At 42.9% G+C, this 22777-nt stretch overlaps 2 protein-coding genes across 8 annotated transcripts in view; one reads left to right on the top strand and one right to left on the bottom strand.

The window, feature by feature from the left end:
• Positions 1 to 8391, top strand: part of MYRIP (myosin VIIA and Rab interacting protein) — a 233052-nt gene extending 224661 nt beyond the window's left edge. For 5 of the 6 annotated variants that reach the window (XM_051612083.1, XM_051612082.1, XM_051612085.1 and 2 more), the window contains 5 exons: positions 1484 to 1645; positions 3256 to 3360; positions 3456 to 3516; positions 4310 to 4428; positions 5720 to 8391. In XM_051612083.1, the coding sequence (XP_051468043.1) occupies positions 1484 to 1645; positions 3256 to 3360; positions 3456 to 3516; positions 4310 to 4428; positions 5720 to 5752 (480 nt within the window). In that variant the 3' untranslated portion in view covers positions 5753 to 8391. The remainder of the gene's footprint in view (positions 1 to 1483; positions 1646 to 3255; positions 3361 to 3455; positions 3517 to 4309; positions 4429 to 5719) is intronic. The other variant, XM_051612087.1, reaches the window with a different exon arrangement.
• Positions 8392 to 9551: 1160 nt separating this feature from the next.
• On the bottom strand, positions 9552 to 15387 carry LOC127381333 (prolactin-releasing peptide-like). 2 transcript variants are annotated; one of them, XM_051611564.1, is made up of 3 exons: positions 15367 to 15387; positions 11922 to 12090; positions 9552 to 10186 (listed from the first exon to the last, which is right to left on the bottom strand). In XM_051611564.1, exons 2-3 carry the CDS (start codon positions 12067 to 12069, stop codon positions 10008 to 10010), a joined length of 327 nt encoding a protein of 108 aa, XP_051467524.1. In that variant the 5' UTR covers positions 12070 to 12090; positions 15367 to 15387; the 3' UTR covers positions 9552 to 10007. The 2 variants fall into 2 exon arrangements, with proteins under 2 accessions (XP_051467524.1, XP_051467523.1); XM_051611563.1 differs by lacking the exon at positions 15367 to 15387 and having other exon boundaries at positions 11922 to 12171.
• Between the last annotated feature and the right edge of the window lie 7390 nt (positions 15388 to 22777).

The following is a 22777-nucleotide window of genomic DNA, read 5'->3' as shown; positions in this document are numbered from 1 at the left end:
TCTGGTTCAGATCCTGTTGCTTGTTCATTGAACCATGAAGTCAGCCACAGAACATGTTTAATTCATGCCAGTTTAGTAGCACCACAGTCTTTACTATTAGAGTGAGTCAGGCTGCCAATGAGGAAAATCAGCCTTATGGAAACCATCTCTTGGCTATCTATTAAACAGGCAGAAGGTGCATTGGTTTTGCCTGGTCTGCGCAATTTTAAGCACTGATGTCAAAAGTTAATGCTTGAAAATTATCCTTAAAGCTAGAGAATTCCACTTGTCTGCATACCTTAAAGGTAACAGATGAAACATGGTGTATCTTGAATTAACTGCTCCAAGGAGCTGAACAGGAAATGAAACCTTTACCTGTAGTTATCATAGGCAGATCAAAATATTAAGTTATTTGTTTTTAGGGATGATCTCTAAATGAGATGTTATTATCTCTTACATGGCCCTGGTAAGATTATTGATGCCACAGATTGACTCCAAAGGGCCAGGTGTCAGGAAGAGTTTTGGTTGCTGTATATTTTGTTGAGACCATACTGTTGCACATGTAAGCACAGTTACTCTATAAGAGGTAAACAACCCTGTGCTGCTGAACAGTTATTTTCACACAGTTTTGTTTGCCAGAAGGCATTAGGTGTGTTTCAATAAACACAGTATTATATGAGTGTGGAGGAATTTTTGATACAGCAGGGCCATGATTTCGAGAGCCTGGGAGGGCTTGACAATCCTTGCTGTAACAGCAAAGTATGAAGCTAGCAATTGTTTGTGTTTGCAACAAGGATTGTCTTTAGCCTTGGGAAAAGGAGGAAATGTATCTTGGTTGGGCATCCAAGAATGTGCAGATGGATGTGAAAACTGCAGAATGTAACTAAATAGTGCTTGTAATGCATAACGTAAAGCATAAAGTCATAACCAATAGTACAACGAAGCCTGCTGCATGAACAGTTATGCTTAGCCAATTAAATAAGGTATCTGTCTGCACGCACAGCTGCATGGACTGCAACTTAAAGTATATAAGTAGCAACCGAACTAACAATAAATGAGAACGATATGTAAGACCGTATTGGTTGTCGTGTCGTGACTCGGCCCTGCTCCTGTTGGACTCATCGCAACATAGGAGGTGTGATCTGTTGACTTCACCTTGTATACCTCAGAGTTTTTGTTATGCAATAGCATATCAAAAATTTAAAAGCAAACTTGTCCACTTCCTTTGTTGTGCTGGTGAATCTGGAACAAATCTCTTCTGAAATACCATTGTAACGCCTATGAAATCTGGAGTGCAGCCACCTCATGCCTCCCTTCTCTTTGTGGATGTGTGTTTTCAGGTTATTCTTTCAGGTTATTCCCTCATGACTTTCCTCTGCCAGGTAAGTCTCCCTGCAGTGGGTTAGCAAGGAGGGAAGCTCAAAGGCATTGTGAAAGATGCAGTCTGCTCAAACGTCCATCCCAAAAAGCAGCAGTGACAGCTCTCCCTGCCTTCGCCCTGCAGGTGTACCTGGCCGCCGGCACAGTGTACGGGCTGGAGGGGCAGCTCACCAACCTGGAGGACGCCGCACGCAAGATCAACAGTGTTACTGCAGAGTCTGAGCTGGCCGATTTGGAGGATCAGGTGGCAACAGCAGCCGCCCAGGTTCATCACACGGAGCTTCAGGTGAGGACAGCCACTCCTCCCCACCTGCAGCTTTTACACCGCCTTGCCCAGCGCTTGCCTTTTGTCCATGCACACTTACTTTCCATGTTCTTTTGTGCCACAGTGGACTGATGATCTGAGGATGCTGCCCGCATCGCAGGAGCTGAGCACAGCCTAACTGAGATGCGTAACTCAGCCCAGCCAGACGTACTGTGCTTTTTTGCCTCTTCCTCCAGCTCCTTTTCAGACATGGGAGTGCAGCAGCCCGGCAGTGCAGTACTAATCCTGAACCTGCTCTTGCTACCAGGCAGCTCACACGGTGCTTCCCGTGCCATGCGCGTGGCTCTGGCCAGACTGCAAATACAGGCAGTTTATCTAATCAGCAGGTTGTACAGCACTTTCTAAAAGAAGCCAGTGTTGCTATTGTTCTACCCAAAGAGGCAAAGGGCAGCCAGCCACCAGCAAGGCTGCGCTGGGATCTAACTGCACACGTCCCAGCCAAAAGGCAGTTGCTCTTGTGGGTTGCGATCTAGTGTCTCTCCAGTGGGTTCCAGGAAGTCTGGGGCTCAGAAAAGAACATCGTGATCTGGTGCTAAAAGCTGAATGAGGTAACACTGCCAAACCTCGAGGGGGTGACACTGCCAGCAACTCACTGCCAGTGATTTCACTGACCATTCAGCTCCAAACGAGGCACTCTGACCTGCCCATGCCAGGGTTTAATGGGAAGAACCTGGTCATTTTACTCAGCAGTAGCATGCTCAATGTAGGACTGAGCAAAGATCCAAGAGTCTGACATCTTGCTGATGTCAGAAGTGCACTGCTGCACTAGATGGGAAACAGGCAGTGACCTTTTGTTGGCTTCAGTCATTATTTTATGGTGAATGTGTTAACAGGGGTGAGATGTGAGGAGGAGAGAAGCCTAAGCTATGCAAGGAGGATGGCAAAGAGGCCACTAAAGGTCTTCTGTAGAGTTCACAGTCTCAGGTGTCATCATGAATCAGGAGTTGGGTTATGTCTGGCTTCTCTGACGCTTCTTTCCCTTCTATTTCTCCTAGCAATTTGTTTTCCATTCAGTGTTTTATATACTCTGTACCTGCATTTATGTATGTTTGTGTTTAACACACAGATACACTTAAATTATGAATACTTAAGAACAAATGTTTAAGTTGTGTAATAGAGGATGTACTTTGCATGTGCATGAAATTAATTTTGGATTAGGAAATGTCTTCCACAAAATCATTCTTCAAATGTAGCCTTTGAAAATCACAGCTTGAATGAACTTGGGCTTTTGCAGCTAAAGGTAACTGGGAGATGGCAGATGAGGGTTTTCTCTCCTCCTTTCTTTTTTTCCTCAAAAGGAGTAAAATGCCTGTTCCTTGGAGTCACATGGTAGGTTGGATTGTTCTTTTACTCCATGTTTACTAACAAATTAAGCCCTTTTTAACATCAGGACTAAAGAATACAGGAAAGTGTCAGAATTGCTGAAGAAGTTAGCCATCTGTTAATATTTTTTGATTGAAGAGAATTTGACTGGGGGAGGGATATATTTTAGTAGTGGCATCCACAGTAATTTTAAAACTTCTTTTTCCCCCTCCCCATCTGTCTGTCTCTTTCTTTTATTTTCTTTGAAGATTTCAGATATTGAGAGCAGAATATCAGCTCTCACTGTTGCAGGCTTGAACGTGGCTCCATGTGTTCACCTGACAAGGAAACGGAATCAAAAGCAAACAAACCAGGTGCCAGAACATTATGTAGTATTCAAAAATACATTGGGGAAATCTTGCCTCTTTTTCTGTAACGGAGTTGAGTAACACCTGTGTGTTGTTTACAGATGCATACAATAGACACATCGAGACAGCAGAGGAGAAAACTTCCAGCTCCACCAGTAAAAGGTGCACTTCAGTTGTTACATACACGATAGTCTCCCTTTATAAGGTTCAATGACATGTACAGTTCAGCAATGTAGGGGAAAGATTAATTTATAGAATGAATAGAGAAAGCCTAAATGTGTCCATTCTCCTCATTTCCCTTTGTACTTGCACTGTATAAAATAACCATTTATTGCATTAAAAAGCATCACCACTTTCTCTTTCTGTGGAAGCTGTGACAGTGGCAAACTAATAGGAGCAGAAACAGAAGGCTGGGAAAGCAAATGAAAAATGTCCTGCAGCAGAGATGCTGCTACTCTGGCATGGCTGGGACTAACCTGTGAGACTCAAACAGTCACAGTGTTTACTTACCAAAAGCCAGTTGTCACTCTCCACAACCTGCATTTCTTTCTTTAAGTCTATGTCTGCTGGTTTCAGTCCATATGGTGTGGCTCAGCAATGTTCTGAACATGCTAGGGTGTGGCTGTGAATTGGCTTTATAAAATAAAGTGCTTTACTCTTTGATGTTTTCTCTGGTTTTTTAGCCCTACAGTGCATTATCTCTGATGATTCTAGGGCCTGTTTCACCTTGTATTACTCTTGTTTTACTCTTGGGTGATTCCAATGATTGACATCTCCTCAAACTTTAATACATTTGGAGTATTGCACCCTGCTATTTCCATTTAAATTAAATTCAGCTTTCCTCATAAATCTTAGGGGAAACCATATCTCTCTAGAACCTTTTACTCTTCAGGAGTATTCTTACATCTGCTTCAGTCTGTTATGTGAAAAATCTCCTTTTTTGTATTTTTCCCAGATGAAAAAATAGATGGTTCTCCAGTTACCACTGTCAGAACGTTTAACAGAAACTTCATGCTTCAAGGATCTCTAACACAAAGAGCTAAAGAGAGGAAAAGCACTGCCAAGGACTTAATGGTAAACTCATAATGAATGTTTTTAAAACTGCTGTCAAAAGCAGTAAATAGGAAGACAGTGGTATCTATGTAGGCAGCTATATTTCAGCATCTTCACAAAACTTCTCTTAATATTTTGAGGTAAAAGAACAGAGACCACTGAGGCAACTCTGAAAAAATATGACCAGTGTTCTCATCGTGCTCTACCAGTGTAGAGCTACCAAGCTGGTGAAGGGTCTAGAGAACAAGTCATAGGAGGAGCTGCAAAGGGAACTAGGGATGTTTAGTTTGGAGAAGAGGAGGCTGAGGGGAGACCTAAATGCCCTCTACAGCTACCTGAAAGAAGGTTGTAGTGAGGTGGGGGTTGGCCTCTTCTCCCAAGTAAATAACAAGACCAGAGGAAACAGCCTGAACTTGTGGCAGGGAAAGTTCAGATTGGACGTTAGGAAGAATTTCTTTACTGAAGGAGTGTTCAGGCACTGAAACAGCCTGCCCTGGGAGGTGGCTGAGTCACCATCCTTGGAGGTGTTCAAGAAACATGTAGATCTGGCACTGCCGGGCCTGCTCTAGTGGCCAAGGTTGTGACGTTTTCTGTGGGTGTTATTTGGTGGTGTTTGTGTTTGTTTGAGGTTTTCTTCTGTGGGTGGTTTTTGTGGGAGTTTTTTTGTTGGGTTTGTTTTTGTTTGGTTTTTTATGATGGCTGGACTCATTGACCTCAGAGGTCCTTTCCAACTGCAACTATTCTGTGGTTCTTGGAAGCATCTGACTATATGCCATAGTATAGCAGCTGTGCAGTCCTGAATGTCAGCCTGTGTGAATGTGTACTGGCTGTCAGGTCTCCAGGAACGTGCTACCTGTAGTTAAAAAACCAAACCAAACCAAAATGCAAAAAAATACCCCACAAAACCAAGCAAAGACAAGTAAATGTGTGGTCCCCTGCAATTCCGACTTCTGAACCAGACCGTCACAGAACAAGCTGCAGGCTGTAAGTCAGCAGGTGAGAGTCACCTGGAATCTTGCTAATGTTTGAGAAATGTTCAAAGGTTACCTAAGTGGAATTTAAGGGGTAGACAGGCCATGCATTGGCTCTGCAGGGTTTGAACAAATAGGCTTCACCATACAGCTGTCAGTCATTGCTTCTAGAGCAGCTGTGGAAGGATAAGGAAAAAAGCTCACTCTCCCAAACCAGTCTGCCACTAGATAAGTGGAAAATCAGCAGGGAGGTGAGAAGAGGAAGGATGTAGCTTCCTAGAAGCTTCAGAAAGCTTGTGTTTTGCTCATGCTTTTTTCTTTCCTGTCCCTTTCTGTTCTAGGAACCTGCTATAGGATCTGCTGTGATGTACTAAACTTACACTTCCCTACTGCCAATAACACACTGCCTAAGGCTGTACACTCGAGTGCCTTTACTTAACAGCCATTGTGTATGTCCAGCTGAAAATGGACCCTCAAGAACCCACAATGCCTCAGTTATAGGGCTTCGTTTGGATACCTCACTGAGAAAGCTGTACAAGTCTTCAGCATTGTGGTCTGCTACAGGAAACTCTGCCTTAAAGTTCTCACAAGACTCTAGAAAGGATGCTGAGTTTCAAAAGCAAGGCTCCACATTTTAAGATGCACTTTTTCTCCCCATTGATTGTACTAAACTATGTCGTCCTTAAACTGCAGTATGTTTTTGTAGACTCAGTCAATCATTATTCTAGGCCAATATTTGGTAACGAAAGAAAGAACAAAGCAGACCTGTGATCTATATTTGCTGGCCTCTTACTATTCATATAGGCATCCATCTTGTTGAGCAATAAGAAAAACTCCATGCTGTGTGTGCTGTTTTTAAGCTGCATGGTGGGAATGGAGAATCAGCACACCTAGCTCTGCTCCCAGTGGCTCAGGGGAAGTTTTGACAGGGGCTTGTAGAGGGAGATATGATGTGCCAAGGCTTCTCTGTTCACTGAGGGTACTTTTGGCAGAGTTAATGTTCTAGATCCAGAGCTAGCTATTTTGCTCCTGGAAGCAGGGGGAGCATGGATGTCATGTTGAACCATGAATTGCTGGCAGCACATGTGGACCAGGTGTCTGTTGAGTTATGATCCTAGCATCCGAAAACAGCTGAACACTGCTGTGAAACCCACCCCTTCGTATCTCTCGTTCTTGGTAGCATTGTCCGCTTGGTGGTGTTCAACCACAAAGTAGTTCAGAGTAAATTCTGACCAAATCTTTCCGACTGGAAAAAGAAAGTAAAAGTTTGGGGATGGGAATGAGTTCTCTGCTGACTGGTTCATGGTTGTAGGGTGGCTGCAACCTGTAAGAGACTTCCTCCTGCAGTTTCCTGGCTTTTCTGAGGAGGGGGAAAATGTAGCCTGGACATCTCTTTCTTTACTAGTCTGTAGACAAGGTGGAGTAGCTGGGGCTTGTCACTGGTGTCATGTGCACCCCACTATCATTGGACCACTCTGAATTGGACAGTGAAGAGTAAAATTAATTATTTCATTTCTTCAGACCTTCGAAAGGTGAGTCAAACTGGAAGTCCCATGAGCAGATGCCCAGGAGGGAAGATGCTGCTTACAGGGTGTCCCTCTTGCCCTTTTTAGGGAGGACCTTGCCTGCTTCTTCTCCTGTGCTCCCAGTGAACACCCATTAGCAGAGGGCTGAACATTTCCTGCCATGTGGCAGGAAAGCAGTCCCCTGGGACACTAGGCCATGCAATATCTATGATTGGGCAAATAAGAGCAAAACTGGGCAAATTTCCTGGCTAGGCTGCATTTCCAGGGCCAGGTGAGGAAGGTAAGGAATGTCTGGATGGGATGGTTGGAAAAATAGTGCCAGTTGCAAATCTGCACCCACATTTGACATCGAGCTTGTGAGTAAACTGATGACCAGCTGCATGTAAGGAACCCTCAGAATAAATGCAATCATCTTCCTACCTAGAATACATAAACATCATTCAGTCCCATCAGGGAATTGCCATCCAGCCAAGATCTGACCCCATGTATTTATTCTGGGTGAAATTATGCCACCTTTTACTCTCACATAAAACTAGTTCTCTGGAATTAGTTTGCACAGATGTGAGGGTAGAATTTGGCCCACTCTGTTTAATATACACACATGTGTAAAACAAATAGATTTTATTTATATATGCAATCCAGTAAAGGAAATTAAACAGAGTAGGATGCCTAGTAATTTTTTTTCTTATCCAGCCTCCTCTCCCTCCCTTGACTGTCCTTGTGTATGTTCAACACATTCCCAGGTTCTGGTTTATGCAGGTTTGCGTGTTATGAAATGTCATTAATGGTGGTTGGTCTACATATTTGTCTAATAAATAATAACTAATATTGTGTATGTAATATCAATACAGAAATGACTAATTTTAATAGGCTTTTGTTCTGTTAGTGTGATTTAAACAAGCCAACAAAGTTTGGAATAGGTTGTTTTCCTTAAGAGGCATGAAAAGCAACTATTATCGTGTTATCGTTAAAATATTCCGTCTTCTTTGACAGAAAACTGTGTATTGTGTAGGCATTGAAAAAAACAAAAAGAAAAAAAAAATCCTACCTGCTATAAGGCATTTGAATTTTTACAAATGTTTATTGTGCCAAATACATGCAGAGATATAATTTACTGTTTTAAAAAAATCATAAACCCATATGTTATAGCACACAAAGAATTATTTTGTCATCAAGTGATTTCAATCTTTAGTGTTAATATTTATATTTAGATTAATTTTTATAAATGAAGATATTTTAATGGGTAAAATGAAGACTATATGATCTATTTGATTAAGTCTGAGTGAATATTAAGCTTGCCTTGTTGTTGTTATCTGCATACTCACCGAGAATTATTGTCAAGAGAAATTATAGAAGAGTAAAATCAATTTATGAAAAGAATGCCTTTTCAAGGACTCGTTTCATAAAGAAAAACAAAAGCCCTTCTCTGTTGTTTGGATTTATGTGCACGTCGGCCAGGAAGCATGCGGAGCCTGCTGCCGCACACAGATCTCAGGTCCTGCCTTAAACCCAGGAGACTTGCAGCTCTGCAGGATTACCTTGGTTAGCTGAGGGGAGGAATCCATGTTAACCCACTTGGTTCAGATTTTTTTTCCACTGGGGTGTGGGTGGGATCCTGTTTGGAATATCTGATGGTTAGTCTTCTCCAAACTGTCCAGCCTGCTGGCCGAAATACTGTCTCTAACAGAACTTCGCGGGAAGAATTTCTGTAACTCTCACTTGGGTTTGCTACAAAATGACAAAGTGAGCAAGAACCCTGCTGATAATCTTAGTTCAGTATTTCCAAAGTCACATGTGATGAATGCCAATCAAAATATATTTTATCACCGTATTTTCTCCACCATGAGAGCGTTCATTTAAACGAGTATGTTTTAATGAACACTTTGTGTGTTATAGGTTTTATTATAAAAAGGAGTAACTACCTTATTATAGTAAAAATCCACTCCTTGCTGACAGACCATTTGCAAAGGAAAAAAAAGGGTTAAATTATCTGCAATGACTAATTCAACCCAGCTATGAAATGTTGGTAGTAATTCTAACAAAGCACAACTAGAAATTTCTCTTTTGCAGAATGATTCATGGCCTGGATTTACCCATCAGTCATTAGCTAAATTGTAAACTCTCTTTTCTGGCTATAAGCCATAGATTAAACTGCATTCAAATGTTATTGCTGGTAGTAGTTATTAATCAAGATTAAACATACTGTAAATAACACTTCTAATAAAAAGAATATAACAAAGTTAATTACCATGGCAAACATGAGTGTTGGGCCACAATCCCAGGCTTATTGATGGGGACTAATGGAATAGATACTGCTTGTCATCCTCAAAGAGGGACTTTAGCTTGATCAGATAATGTACTTCCCAACAACTACATTATTTTAAAGGGAATCAACCAGTTAAGGTTGACCCCTTTTAGATAACGGTGCGTGATTACACATAGTAGGCACAAAACTACTCCACAAAGTTTAATTAGCCAATTATGTTTATTTATTTTTTTCTTCAGCTGAGAGAAAATACTTCTCTTTCATCTTTGTTCATTAAGAATCTCTCACTAGCAGTGCAGGAAGAATCATAAAGAGGTGCAGTGGGTAGTTCAGGGCTACATTCTTATCAGTGGATGTTAATGATCTATATGAAAACTACACACAGAGCACCAGTATTTCATGCCATTAATGCAGATACATTAACAATTCATGAGAGCCTTTTTCTTCCAACCATTGCTTTTTATTTTTACATACCAACAGCCATTGATTTTGAAATGTGACAGGAAGGCTTTGTGATATGCTTAACACTGCAGAGTTTAAATCCCAGCAGAAAAGCTGTGCAGGTTTGGAATAAACTTAACATTACAGTGAACATCATCAAGGAATTGGTGGGAACAGAGAAGCATTTTTCTAAGCTATAGTTGCACTTAGCACTAGTGTCCATGCATTGTCTTTTGCCTGCACCCTGTATAAGTATCTTTTTGAAGGAACTTGCACAAGGACCAGAAGTAAGAGCAGCATGGGGTTTCTAGGCAAAAGCAGAACTGGCAGTCTGAGGTGCAGGGAAGGGCAAAACAAAAAGAGCAGAGGTTGGGTCACCACCTCGGGAAGCGGGGATCACCAGTCATTGTCTTCTGTCTCTGACACTTTTTGCTCCCACAAAGCATTCAAGATGAAATCCAGGTGCTTGCTCACAGGCCTCAGGCTGCTGTGGCTGCTTCTCAGCTGCCTCTTTCCAAACCGACCGATGGGGCGAACACCACGGCCCACATACCAAAAAGGATCAATCTCAGGACCTGGAATTCAAAACAGTCAGCAAAGTTATCTATCTATCACTGTACTAAAGGCAGCATTTCCTGAACATCTTGAAGGTGTTAGATGGCCTATTTGTACCCTTCCTGAAAAAAAAAAAATGCAAGGGGAAAAGCTGCAGCTAGACAACACAAGTTTCTGGTGCCTTTGAGGGTCACCTGTCATGACTAGAGCCCAAAGGAAGAGGAGGGCTCAGATGCATTAATTTTCATGCATCTGAGCTGCAACCTGCAGTTTGAACATAAGCCAAAGTACCCACCAACTCAGGAGGGCACAGTGTGCTTTAAAACTGACCAGAACCTTGGAAGGGGTTACAATGCAGCCTGTGTCCAGAAAGGCCAAAGTAGCTCCCTGTACCACCACTTTGAGGCTGTTCTCTCTTAGCGAAAGACCTGAAGGTCCCACTGTCCAGCCTCCATTTCTGCTGTATGCACCAGGTATGGTATCTCTACAGGCTAACAAATCCACGGGATTGCAGAAAGGGTTCTTACGTGACAGTCAAATACAAAAAGCTAATTCTTGTTCACTGAGGAATTTGTTTTCATGGATGACTTTTTTTCTTGTAATGCATCTGAAGTACACTTGACTTATTTTTATAATCTAGTTTTAGAGCAGGTGTGGAGAGGGGTATAGTTGTATCAGAAGACAAAGATAAAACAACAGGAAAAATCTACAAAGTGCTGGAGATGATGCCACATCAAGGAAATGCCAAATCATTCCAAAGCTGGATGAATGTCAGGAGCCAGAATAAATTTCAATTTAAGTGCATTATATATCATCCAAGTCATATGAAAGCCTTGGGCAAGGCAACAGGATTTTCCCCTCTGCATTTTCATGCTTGAACAGAGAAAATAAAAAATCCCCTTTGTCTGTGAATTTCTCCATCAATACATCTGGTAAGTCTTTCCACACAGTATGTAACAGTCCTCCTGCCCATCAAAACCCAAGTAATTTCATTTTTTTTTCACCTGGGTTCCTAAAAATGGAGGCTCCACACCTCCCAGTTCTCCTTGAAAGGGGAAAGGTGTGCCACTGAGAGCCCACCTACCTTACTCCCCACACCCACCTCTCTCCCACTCCACATACAATTATCAGCCTTTGTTCTTTGGGGGAAGACGAGATTTCTTGATAAAGATTTTCTCAAAAATCTTTTGGACCATGTGTTAGCGTTTACTTGGAACGTATGGAACTTGTCCTTTAACTGGCCAGCCTCAGTTCCACACAGCCTCTGAATGGAGACACTTCAACAACTTACATTTGCCTTTCAGAAAAATCATGGTTCCAGACAGAAATGAAGATGTCTGTAAAAAAACCAAGCTTCTGCCCCTTGCTTTCTTTTTACTCTGCAGAAGTGGTTGTGAGCTACCCTAGGTCTCCAGAACACAAATGAAAATCTGATGCTTAAATATTCCAAGTACACTGTCTTGCACTTTCTTTATCAATCTTTTGTATGCAAGTGTCTGTCTCCTCTGATCTTTATCAAAAGTTACACTATTTCTTTTAGCTAATTAAAGGCTGTGAGAAAGAGATTCTGTATGTGCTCTTACAAGTGTAAATGGAAGAACAGGACCCCACACCCCATTTTACCACAGAAACACCCACATGGATTTGCTGCTGAGCTTTGTCTGACAGCCCAACCCTGATCCCTCGGTGCACCTGAGACCACAGGGTCACTGTATGGGAGTCCAGCGCATCACATCAGGTGAGACTCATACTTACTTCTGTTGTCTATCTGATGTTTAAATGGCCTGCTCTGTCCTGAAGCGAAGCTGAGTGACACCAAGAGCACCAGCACATAGACAGTGACCAGCTTTAAGTGCCTGGGTGACCACTGGGCACGTGGTGTCCATGAGATCGGATGCCACATGGTGGAACGGTGGTGGAAATGCTGTGAGGAGGAAAGTGAACATGGGGAACACACATGAGTTAAAGCTCTCAAGATGGAGGAAGGTGTCAACTGTAGCAGCATGTTCCTATCCATCACAGCCATTTCATGACTAACTTCTGTGAAACACTGATGCTGGGGATGTGCTGTGGATTTGAAGGCAAAGGCTCTGCAGTAAGCCACCTACTGAGGTAAGGCTTGCAACTTGAGTATTTTCTCACAAACAGTGAAAGCCCCTTGTCCTTGCACAGGACACATGAGTCCTGGTCCTGAGCTTGCTGCTGACTTCCTGTGTGGCCCTCTGTGTGAACATAGGCATTGGCCAACAAAGTGTGTTTCAGCCACTACCTTCATCATCCTTTGCTCACTTGTAAAATATATCTAACATTTGCATTTTACACAATTATAAAAAATACAGACCTGTCGGAGAGGGTCCAGAGAAGGGCCATCAAGATGATCAAAGGGCTGGAGCACCTCTGCTATGGAGACAGGTAAGAAAATTGGGGCTGTTCAGCCTAAAACAGAGAAGGCTCCAGGGAGACCTTATAACTGCCTTCCAGTACTTGAAGGGGGCCTGCAGGAAAGCTGGGGAGGGGCTTTTCATCAAAGAAGATAGTGATAGGACAAGGGGTAATGGTTTTACCCCTTGAGAGAGGGGAGATTTAGGTTAGATATTAGGAAGAAATTCTTCACTATAAGGGGGGTTGGAACTTGATGATCTTTAAGGTCCCTTCCAACCTTAATGATTCTATGATTCTCTTTACAACTAAATGCATTAAAAGGCTTACTAAAAGGGAATGCTCCTTCCATGTCTTCTTACCCTTTCACAGACAAAATTCAAAAGTAATATTTCCAGTTATGTTTTCCACTGCTGTGGATGTCCCAAGCCTGTAACTGCATCCAGATGCAAGCAGATGAGAAATCTACTCCCACCCACCTCACTTCCCCCACCCCTCCATCCCCCACCCTGTGTATTTGACAGCCTGGAGCCTCTGCCTGCAGGAGCCCTGTTTGCTTAAGCCTCACTTACAGTAGCTATACAGCTACAGACCTATAGGAAATCCTCTTGGCTCTGCTTAAGCAGAAGCTTCTCTGTGTGTAAGGGTGGGACTTTTTTCCTCTGTTGCTGCTCAAGCACTGTGCAGCAACTGCAGGAGCAGAGCAGAAATGGAAATCTTTAGATGCAAGATGCTCCTGAGCACACCGCCCAGGCAACACAACAAAAGCAGGTGGAGAATCTGGTTGTGTCTTTCATTAAAATGCTAAGTCAAAAGCTCCTTAACCCTGAGTATTCGGTGAAGGTTTCTCATTTTTACTTCTTTTTGAACACCAACAGTCACTCAGCAGACAGCTTAAGAGGAAAGTGATTTTAACCCATAATTTCAGCAGAACAGAGAATTAACTTTTTCTAATTTAAATATCTCATAACAATCAGGACTTAAATGACCCTCACATGTAAAGCCATGTGGGATGAGCTCTGCCTCCAGATTTAGCTGGTGTGTATCTCTTGTTGCTCCATGTTTGGCAAGACCTTAAGTTCAGTTAGACAAAAAGAGGTTTTGAGGAATCTCTCCAGTGTGCTTGCAGGGCTGCTGACAGGTTTTCCAGATTAGCTGCTGCCTGGTTTTGTGTCTTGTGTTTTTTCTGGGAACTGAGTGACAGAAAAGAAGTGCTTGCCTTGAGCCCATTGTTAATGAAAGAAAAAAAAGAAAAAAAGAAAAAAAAAAGGAGAAAAAAAAAAAAAAAGGGAAAAGCTTTCAGCACAAGTTTTTTCCTAGGCAGTGCTGTGTCTCAATCTCCTTCAGCTGATTCTGTGCCTGCATCAGCCATTCTGGCCACCTTCCAGAGTGACAGTATTTCATAGAAACACAGAATGGTTGGAGTTGAAAGGGACCTTAAAGATCATCTAGTTCTAACCCCTCTGCATGGGTAGGGACACCCCCCACTAGACCAGGTTGCTCAAAGCCTCATCTAATCTAGCATTGATTTTATGGCCAGATTATTAGAATGTATTGAACCTGTGCTTATACTTTTGACCTGACTAGGATTTCTGTGAAGCACATGGCTCCCGCTGCTCCTCAGTAAGTGAGATGCTACCCCTAAATAATCAGGGGGCTCAGCACCTCCAGTCCTCTCTCATTTTTCATCCTAGTTGTCCCACCCATAGGTATGGGGAGAAACTGAGGCACAGATAATGCCACAAACTTGACCCTGCATGATGCTGAGCATTTCTAACTCCAGAATAAGCACAGAATCCCCACTCACAGTCCTCTCATGAGTAATGGGGCCAGAAGACGATCTGTGATCTCCTCAGGTCCAGACCTACCTTAGCCCACAGGACTGCAGCTTTTGTCCAAAGGGAAAATTAAAAAAAAACCAAAACCTTATACAGTCAACCTGTATTTGCCCTTTGTTCCCAACATGATCACAAAAAAAATTTAAAACCTTTTAAAACCAACAAAATAGGACACAATTAAAAGCTTCAGAAATACTTTTCTCCTGGAGCTCAGCAAGAAGTCGGCACTGCTGCCAACTTTGTCAGCTTGCCACTTCTGTTCGGTCCCTAAGCAGACACAGCCTTTAAATTTTGGCTGAGTAACATTTGTGACAGTGGTCTGGCAATTTTCATCAGCATGAGAGGAGAAAGTTACAGCACATTAAAGCCATTGCTAAAGTTACAGTGAAGCAGTGGTATCACAGCTTGCTATGGGTCTGCCTCACACAAGCAGTAGGACACCAGCCTGGCCTGGCCCTCCCTCTGGGCACACAGGGGCTCTTAGCACACCAAACTCTAGCTCTGCTGCACATTTACCAGGTCTAAACCTACCATGGATGTCCTCAGAAGACAAGGTGCTAGTAACTCTTTAAACCCTAAGATAGCATCTTGAGATCAGAGGCTGTGTACCCCCTCTCCAAAGCAAATGTGAATGGCTTTCACATTTGAAAGCAGCACTGGAACTCCCCACAAGGGATCAAACCCCAGGTGAATCCAGGCCTGGGACCATGGCTCATTTCAGGGCTGAGCAGCACAAAAGGTGCACTTTTTGTGCAGGTGATCTCCCTGCAGGGGGAGATCTTACTGCAGCAGGGGTACAGCCCAGCCTGTGGGTTCAACCATGTTGCCGTAACATGGTTTCCTTCACTGCAAGAACTGGGGAAAAGTTACTGAGCACAGAGCACAGCTGTGTACATTAATGTAGAAGAGCTAAAGCCCAAAAAAGAAATTAAATTCAGCAAGAGCCAGGACAAGTGCTGAAGTATCTAGAGGGAGGCACTCACCTGCTTGCACCAAAGCTGTTCCTCGGGTAGCCACTGCTCCAAGCAGAAGCAGGGCAGCAGCTGGGGGCTTGTGCCTTTTATATTGGAAAGAAGTGGGCTTGAGAGGGAGGGGGAGTCAAGAGGTGGGCCAGAAGGACGTCAGCACTAGTAGTGAGCAAAATTTAAATCTACAATGGGAGGGGAAGAGGACTGTGGCTCTTAGAGAAAGCCACTCATCAGGGCAGGGAGCAGGATCTAAGGACAGCACCAGGGGATTGAAGGGGAGGGCCTGGCAGGGTACCTGGATGAGGTCCCCTGGTCCACCAGGAGGGGAGGGGGCTGCTGCCATGTCCCTATGGGTGGGGGGATACAGGCAAACCAGAGCAGCACCAACTGCCACACTCTCCATGCAGGAGAGCCCAGGTCTCCATGCCATCTGGCTGAGATGCTCTGTAGGATCTGCTGGGGAAGAGGTGTGGGGAGAAAGAGGAGATGGACAGTGGGAAGCTCTCAGTGCTGTGAAGCTCTCAGTGCCAGCAAGCTGCAGCAGCCAGAATACATGCCCGCTCCCCACCCCTTCTGATCTTGCTGTCATCCTGCTTGTTTTTTGCTTAGGATCTCACTAGACTGCAGCTGTGGTCCCATTAAGCCCCTACCTCATGGCTGGGGTCAGCTCACCCATGCGTAAGTTTTAGGCCATCCTGCAACACAGCATCTAAGTATTTTATGAAATCAGTTGTGATTCAGTGCATAAGCAGGTGCTTACTAGTTTTGTGGCAAAGAAAATTTCATCTGCATGAGACTAGTATCTCGAGCAGTGTAGTATTTTACCACAGACATCTCTCCTGGCTATTTTTAACACTACCTCTTGACTAATGTGTCATGCACTCATGCTGTTACAGCTCTTGCTGCTTTAAGAGCTAAGACTGTTCTTACCATGAAGGTTTACAGAGCAGCAGCAGTCCGACTGGCAAGGTGTTCCACTCCTTCAGCACCATCCTGCAGACAGGCTGAGACGTGAAGCATTGCTGGGCTGCCCAGGGACCACAGGCTCTCCTGCAGACATCTTTGCAGACACAGGTTTCTGCTCCGGCCATGGTAAGACTGACTACTTGAAGAAACAATTTTTAAAGCTGTGCTTAGAAAAGGTGGCTCTGAGGTTGGACATGATGATCTTAAGGTTCTCTTCCAACCAAAACAATTTTATGATTCTGTGAAATGCTGTAATCCCATTAGGATGAAGCGGAAATTCAATAGCAAATCTGTTGTTTAGTTGTCCTATAAAGATGCTTTCAACTGGGAAACCTTGAAGTATTAGTAACATTATTTCACTGCTACTGCCTTCCAAGAGAAATCAGACCTTCACCCCCACCCCAGGGCAACTTGTGGTGTACTTGTATAAGGAAGTATGATTGAAATTTTGCCTGACTCTGCCCTCACTCAGTATCCAGATGACACCACCACTACTATTAAGACATGATCACTAATTGTGAGGATTAAAATAAATTACTCATTCATGTGTAATAGTTTGCTCTATGGGGATGTGTATGAACACAAATGGTAAAGAATACTCTTCCAATTTCCACCTCATAACAGCTAAAAGAAGTGTCTTCCTCATCCAAGTCTTCAAGAGTTTGCTCAGACTACTCAGGATTACAATTGCAAAATATGAAGAGCACTTCAAGTCCAGGATAGCACAAAAGGTCTTTCTACAGCCAACACAATCAATAATGTATATACACGCTTTCTTCAGCAACCTCTTTGTAGCGTGTTCCCTTTGAACCTTGCAAATGCTCCCTACCTAAAAATCAATCTGCATCCAAGAACCAGGCAGTGGCTGTGCTTCTGCTGTGCTAATTTTGTTCGCATGCGTGGAGAGGGTATCTTCTTAGTAAGTACAACCTTTCGTGTTTTTGCATCACAGATCCTTTCCCTTGATTTTGACCAGCAAATGGGGGTATCCTTTCTTGATTTCTAAAGAACAATCACTGGAGTGAGGGCATTTTCTCTTCAGGATATGTAGGATCCTGTCTTGTTTTCCTAAGTGACCTCAACATCCTAAAACAGAAGTAATAGCCATCTTCATCCCATTTACTCTTTTTAGTCTTGCTGGCACTGCAACGTGAGCCTCTCAGTAGCACAGCCCATTTTCACCAACTGCCACCTACAGGGAAGTTACCGTATAAAATAAAAATGTGCGATGTCTTCACGTTAACATGGTTTGCTTATTGGTGAATGCTGTCTGCAAAATAATATGCCATAGAGATAAAAATATAAAAGATAAAAATTAGGACAGCCAGCATTTAAAATGCTGTAGCATGATTAGCTGCCTCCACTCAGGCTCAAGGTCCATCTAGTGCAGTATCTTGGTTTCGATGGCAGAGAAGTAGAGAAATGTCTATAAAAAGGACAGCATATTTTGACATTCCCCACATGGATATTCTCCCAGGCTCCTGAGATTTGTGGTCCAGAGGCTTCCAAGCCAAATTAATCTTTGCTATAGTGTTGGGTTCGGAGCCGCGGAAGACGAGCCTCATGCTATCACGGTCAGCAAGTCTCAACTTTATTGGGATCACACATATTTTTATAATGCTTTTAATCAGCTCATACATATTACAAAAGCTGAGCTCCTGAGTGGCTATCCAGCTATTGACGCACTTTATTCCTTTTAGTTAGTCTTGCTGTTAGTACCATTGTTCCTTGCTGTTAGCCTTGCAGTTATCAGTTCTTTCTTTTCTACTATAGTTTCATAAGTTCAGCACTTTCTGCATCCGTATGTTCAGCACTTTCTGTATCCTACTGATTATACAGTTCTGTCCTTAAAGATACAATGTCCTTTTTCTCTTAGCCATTCCTCAGATAAGCTCTCAACACTTCCCCCGTTTTCTTTAATGGCCATCATTGACAACCGGTGATCTTCAAACATAGACAATATCATGCGTTGCAAGCATTGCATTATACAAGGTAAAATCAATATTACAGCAAAGACAACAAGCAAGACTAACAATACCGCTTGTATTAGATGCTTTAACCATCCAGTTAAACCCCATCCTTCCAAGATGAGTCCAAAAAAGGAATCGTCTTTTTGTAAGAGCCTGGTGTGTTCTTGTAAAAGCTGAATTTTGCGATGGATTGATACTGAGTCGTTTACAAGATTCATGCAACACATTCCCTCAAAATCTTCACATCCATGGCCATGTGCCAATAGGAGAAAATCAATTGCTGCCCTGTTTTGCAGGGTGGCGTGCCTAACAGTGTCCAAATCAGTGGCTAAAGATGACAGTACTTCTGATGTGGCATTTGCTTGCGTATTGACCCAACACTGTAATTTTTCTAATTCAAAAAGGGCATGTCCAGCAGCAAGGCCGGGTAAAAATAACGAAGCTACTATTTGTTCTGCTTGATTAAACATTTTAACATTGTCTTGACAGGTTGAATCAAGGGTTGATCGCCTTTGCCTGGTGGTTACATGAGAAATGTTTACATTAAGGTTTGCACTTGCTAACTTTACCGCCTCCATGGTGGGTAGGGCGATAGTTAACCTACCAAACGTACATGGCCCTCCAATTGGCTTCTGGGGGATTCCGCTAAAAGCGCGGTCCCCACAAATTAAAAAGATGTCTGGAGGAAGTGCTCGGGGGATGGTGGTGCCTGGGGCGGGATTAGCATTATTTCTTACAACATTTTTACACCAAAAAGAATCATTTTTCCATTGTGGGGTTCCTGGAACTACGTCCGTGACAAAAGTTAAATTGGAAGGAAGCCCTTAATAGAGTCCTTTTTCTTCCCAGTTTCTTCTTGAACCCATGTAAATTCTCAGCATCCACAAAATAATGTGTCAAGGATTTCACAGCTCTCTCCCTGATGCAAGAAGGATCATGTCTGTGTGTCTGTTCTGGACATACCACTCATCAGTTTCAAGAACTTTTTTCATTTTTGCTTTCAGTAGGGTAGGGTTAATGGTTGGACTCCATGATCTTGAAGATCTTTTCCAACCTAAGTGATTCTGTGATTCAGTCATTCTGACTTCATTAAAGGCTACTATAAAATGTTCTAAGCAATGAAGACTATCAAACTATGTGACACTCTGTTTAAATGAGACTCATCAGGCATTTCTCTTAACAAAGCACTATTTTACTCCATCTTGATTGACTGTAAGTTATAACTTCTTTCCACCAGAGACAACTGAACTATCAGAGTGCTATATACAGTACTCAGAAGCTTCACAGAAATCATCCTGACATCTCAGGGTCTTTTCAGGCAGTTGTGATTTTATTTTGTTATCCCATTCACAGCAGGACTTACTGGCTGAGGAAAACTAGGCAGCTCATGCAGCACAGAGAAGTGAAAGCCACTCAGACTTGGGAGGTACTGTGAAAGAGCTGTCAGGGAGTCATGAAAGCGTGAACTGGGAACATCATCTGGAGGATATCTTGGTAAAGGGGCTAAGGTTTGCATGTTAAAACCTTCATCCTTTTTCTGTGTTTGAGAGGCTGGGCACATGGTCTCTTCTTTGTGGATGGCCCAGGGGGAGGTAGGCTAATTACTTCCCTGATCACACATGACCAAGGACTCCGGCATGCAAATTCCTGTGAAGGTTATGGGAACCAGAAGTGGGGCTGAGCCTGCTGTTAGCTGGAGTGTCTCAGTGTCTTGGTGGGACGGCTGACCAGGGAGAAACTGTGGGATGCAACTTAACAGAAAGGCAGCAGATAGATACACAGGTGTGAAAGGCCGTGGGAAGGAAAGCAATTTCCAAAGGCTAAAGAAAGGCTAAAGGCCGGGTTCCTGAGCAGGAAATGGTGAGAAGAATGAATGGTGGCAATAGGAAGGTACCTCCTGGAGGCTGGAGTGACCTGAGAGGATGAGGTTTCAGGAGCCTGACACAGAGAAATATTCTTTGGGAAGACAGCACCAGAGACAGACAGCGAACTACAGTTTTGATTTCAAATTCTATCACTTAGTCTACTCTAAGAACAAATCTGAAACTTCTTTTTTCTGTATTTCTTTTGCTGGGAGGAATCTTCCATAAACAAAGAAGGTAGAAATGACCAAAGCAAAGGTATTTGATGCAGCTGGATGGTGAGACCTTAAAAATCTTTTTTTCCCAGCCCACCACTCTCATGCTTTCACATAGCAGCATGTGCCATGGTCTTGAACCCCTGCCTGAGCTGTGAATCTGCTCAGCCTTCTGCACTGGGGTAGAGCATAACTTCTGTCTGTGAATAGAAACAAACACTGCCATTCTGGTTTTACCTGTCCTTGAACAAGAGGGAGTGATAACACTGATGTTTGTGCTGTCTGGAGCTGTAAAGTCTTAATTGGTAGTAACTAGGAAACACATTACTAATGATTGATAAGAGTGGTCCAGTTTCACTAATTGAGTTTGGAGGACTGATGGAGCATTGTATCAAATCTATTCAGAAAACCAAGTCAATTCAAGCAACTAGATGAGACTTATTTACACATAGCTTTACAATGAAGTTGTTCTCTACTAAAATTCAGGTTCTGAGAAAAGCCAGGACTGCCTTCATTTTGGAGCTACTTTTTTCTTTGAGACACAGGACCATCTAGTGGTTAACAAAGAAATTATGTTCTTGCTTTTAATCATCGTTAAGCAAGTAATGAACCCCCATAGTTTTACAACAAAAGCATATGTATCTTGAAATCGTACCATGTAGTGAAGCTAAACCAAACTCCATATAGCTCAGAATTTGGTAAGTTAGACAGGATACCGAGGTGCTTAGCACCAGCACAATTCCAGATTTGCCCAGATCTCCCAGTTAGCACAGGCTTACTGGAAGAACTTGTTAGCAGCTGGTCAGCTCAGCCATGGGCTCCAGCTCAGGACATCAGGCAGTCTCCCCAAGGCCCTTCTCAGCACAGTGTGGAGGCTTTGCACCAGCCACCTTCAAAACTACTCTTATGACAATGCAGACAGAGGGAGTACGTTCTCGAACTTCTGCTGTTCTTCCTCCCTGCTAGAAAGCCATGAGTCTTATGCACAGCAGTTTAGGATGCAGAGTTTCCAAATGCAGCTGGATATTGTTGGTAGAGTCATGGAGCAAGGCCAGGGAAGATTACAGTTCAAGAAAAAAAAAATCTATGGTGGAAATACTTTTTCCTGTCTCTCAAGCATCCAGCACTTTGACATTATTTTCAGGACAACATTAGGCCACTGAAGATGTATGCCTCTGGCATGGGAGTGGGGCAGCATTTGTGTAGAGAGTAGCTACATTGCTGGAATGCAGTATGGAAATGAGTGCTGCTACATGCCATTTGCATATTTTGTGCACAATTACCTTCTCAGGCAACTTAACCTGCTCTGAACCCAGCATGCTTCAAGCAGGAGGTGCCTGGGTTTCCAGACTGTTGCAGAGAACAGGTTGGCATGCAAGATGCCATTTTTTGTCAAGGCAGACAGCAGGACCAGGTACAGGGGATTTGTCTACAGGAGCAATCCTTAATTAAATTGTCAGACTTTTTGGCTTTGTAAAAGCTCCTCTTAAAAAAAAACCTTAAAATATTAGGGTGCTGCACATGAAAATAATAGTAGTATATATTAGAACTAGGTCTGTAGGAAATGAAAAACAATATTGCTCATTCTGGTTATTACAGAGGGGATAGAAGGCAGCTGAAGGTAAGGGCAGCCTTGTGCATGCATACATGCAAAGACAGATGTCGTACAGAGTTCTAAATTAAAGCAGACCTTTAGCCCTGTGAGAGTGACTTGTGGGTTGTTTTTTTTCCTGATACAAGGTTTTGTCATGGCATTTCCAGCCCACGTTTCCAACACAGCAATTCTCTGAAAGAACACAGTTTCTCCCACTGGTTTGGGTAACTTGTTGCTTCTGAAGGACAGCAAAGTACTTCCAAGGTACCCAGTGAAGGTGCTATCGTGCCCTAGGGTGACAGTTCTTACAAAAGTGTACTTTATGGCTTCATTATGTTGTATTTTTCATCTGTCTGCCAGTGGGTCCCTGGTTTTAATCACTGCAGTTATCCAGTCATGAAAAAACTCTAATGATTCATATACAGCTTGTCAGATGAACTGAAATACAGTAAAAGGCAAGCAAGGGGATTTCTAATTGCTATTCATAACCAGGTCTTGTAACTATTAGACTTAAATAGCTTGAAGCCATGCTCAAGATAATTAGACATGTTCTTCTTTTCCAGCACAACAGTTGCCAGGTTATACTTTAGTCATGGAAAAGCAAAAGTCTCATTCCCAATCCATCACTTAAAGCAAGATGCCCAATAGATATTAGCCAATGAGATTAACCCCAACCTCAGCTCTAAAGGGTTTAGCTGTAATCTGAAATTTAACAGCAACACCACCTCTTGCTTCCACTTAGGTTTTAAAACTATTTTAATTCCTTCTGCCTTTTTTTTTTTTTTTTTTTTTTCCTGCTGTGCCATGTCTGCTTAGCCC

This window comes from Apus apus, chromosome 2 (assembly GCF_020740795.1).
Source record: "Apus apus isolate bApuApu2 chromosome 2, bApuApu2.pri.cur, whole genome shotgun sequence".
Taxonomy (NCBI): Eukaryota; Metazoa; Chordata; class Aves; order Apodiformes; family Apodidae; genus Apus; species Apus apus.
This window is presented reverse-complemented; position numbering and strand designations above follow the sequence as displayed.

Coding starts and splice junctions, on each gene's coding strand:
- LOC127381333 (XM_051611563.1), bottom strand. CDS start 12,171: ATGCTGCTACAGTTGACACCTTCCTCCATCTTGAGAGCTTTAACTCAT. Junction 10,187..11,921: donor ACATCAGATAGACAACAGAA/GTAAGTATGAGT, acceptor TTTGAATTCCAG/GTCCTGAGATTGATCCTTTT.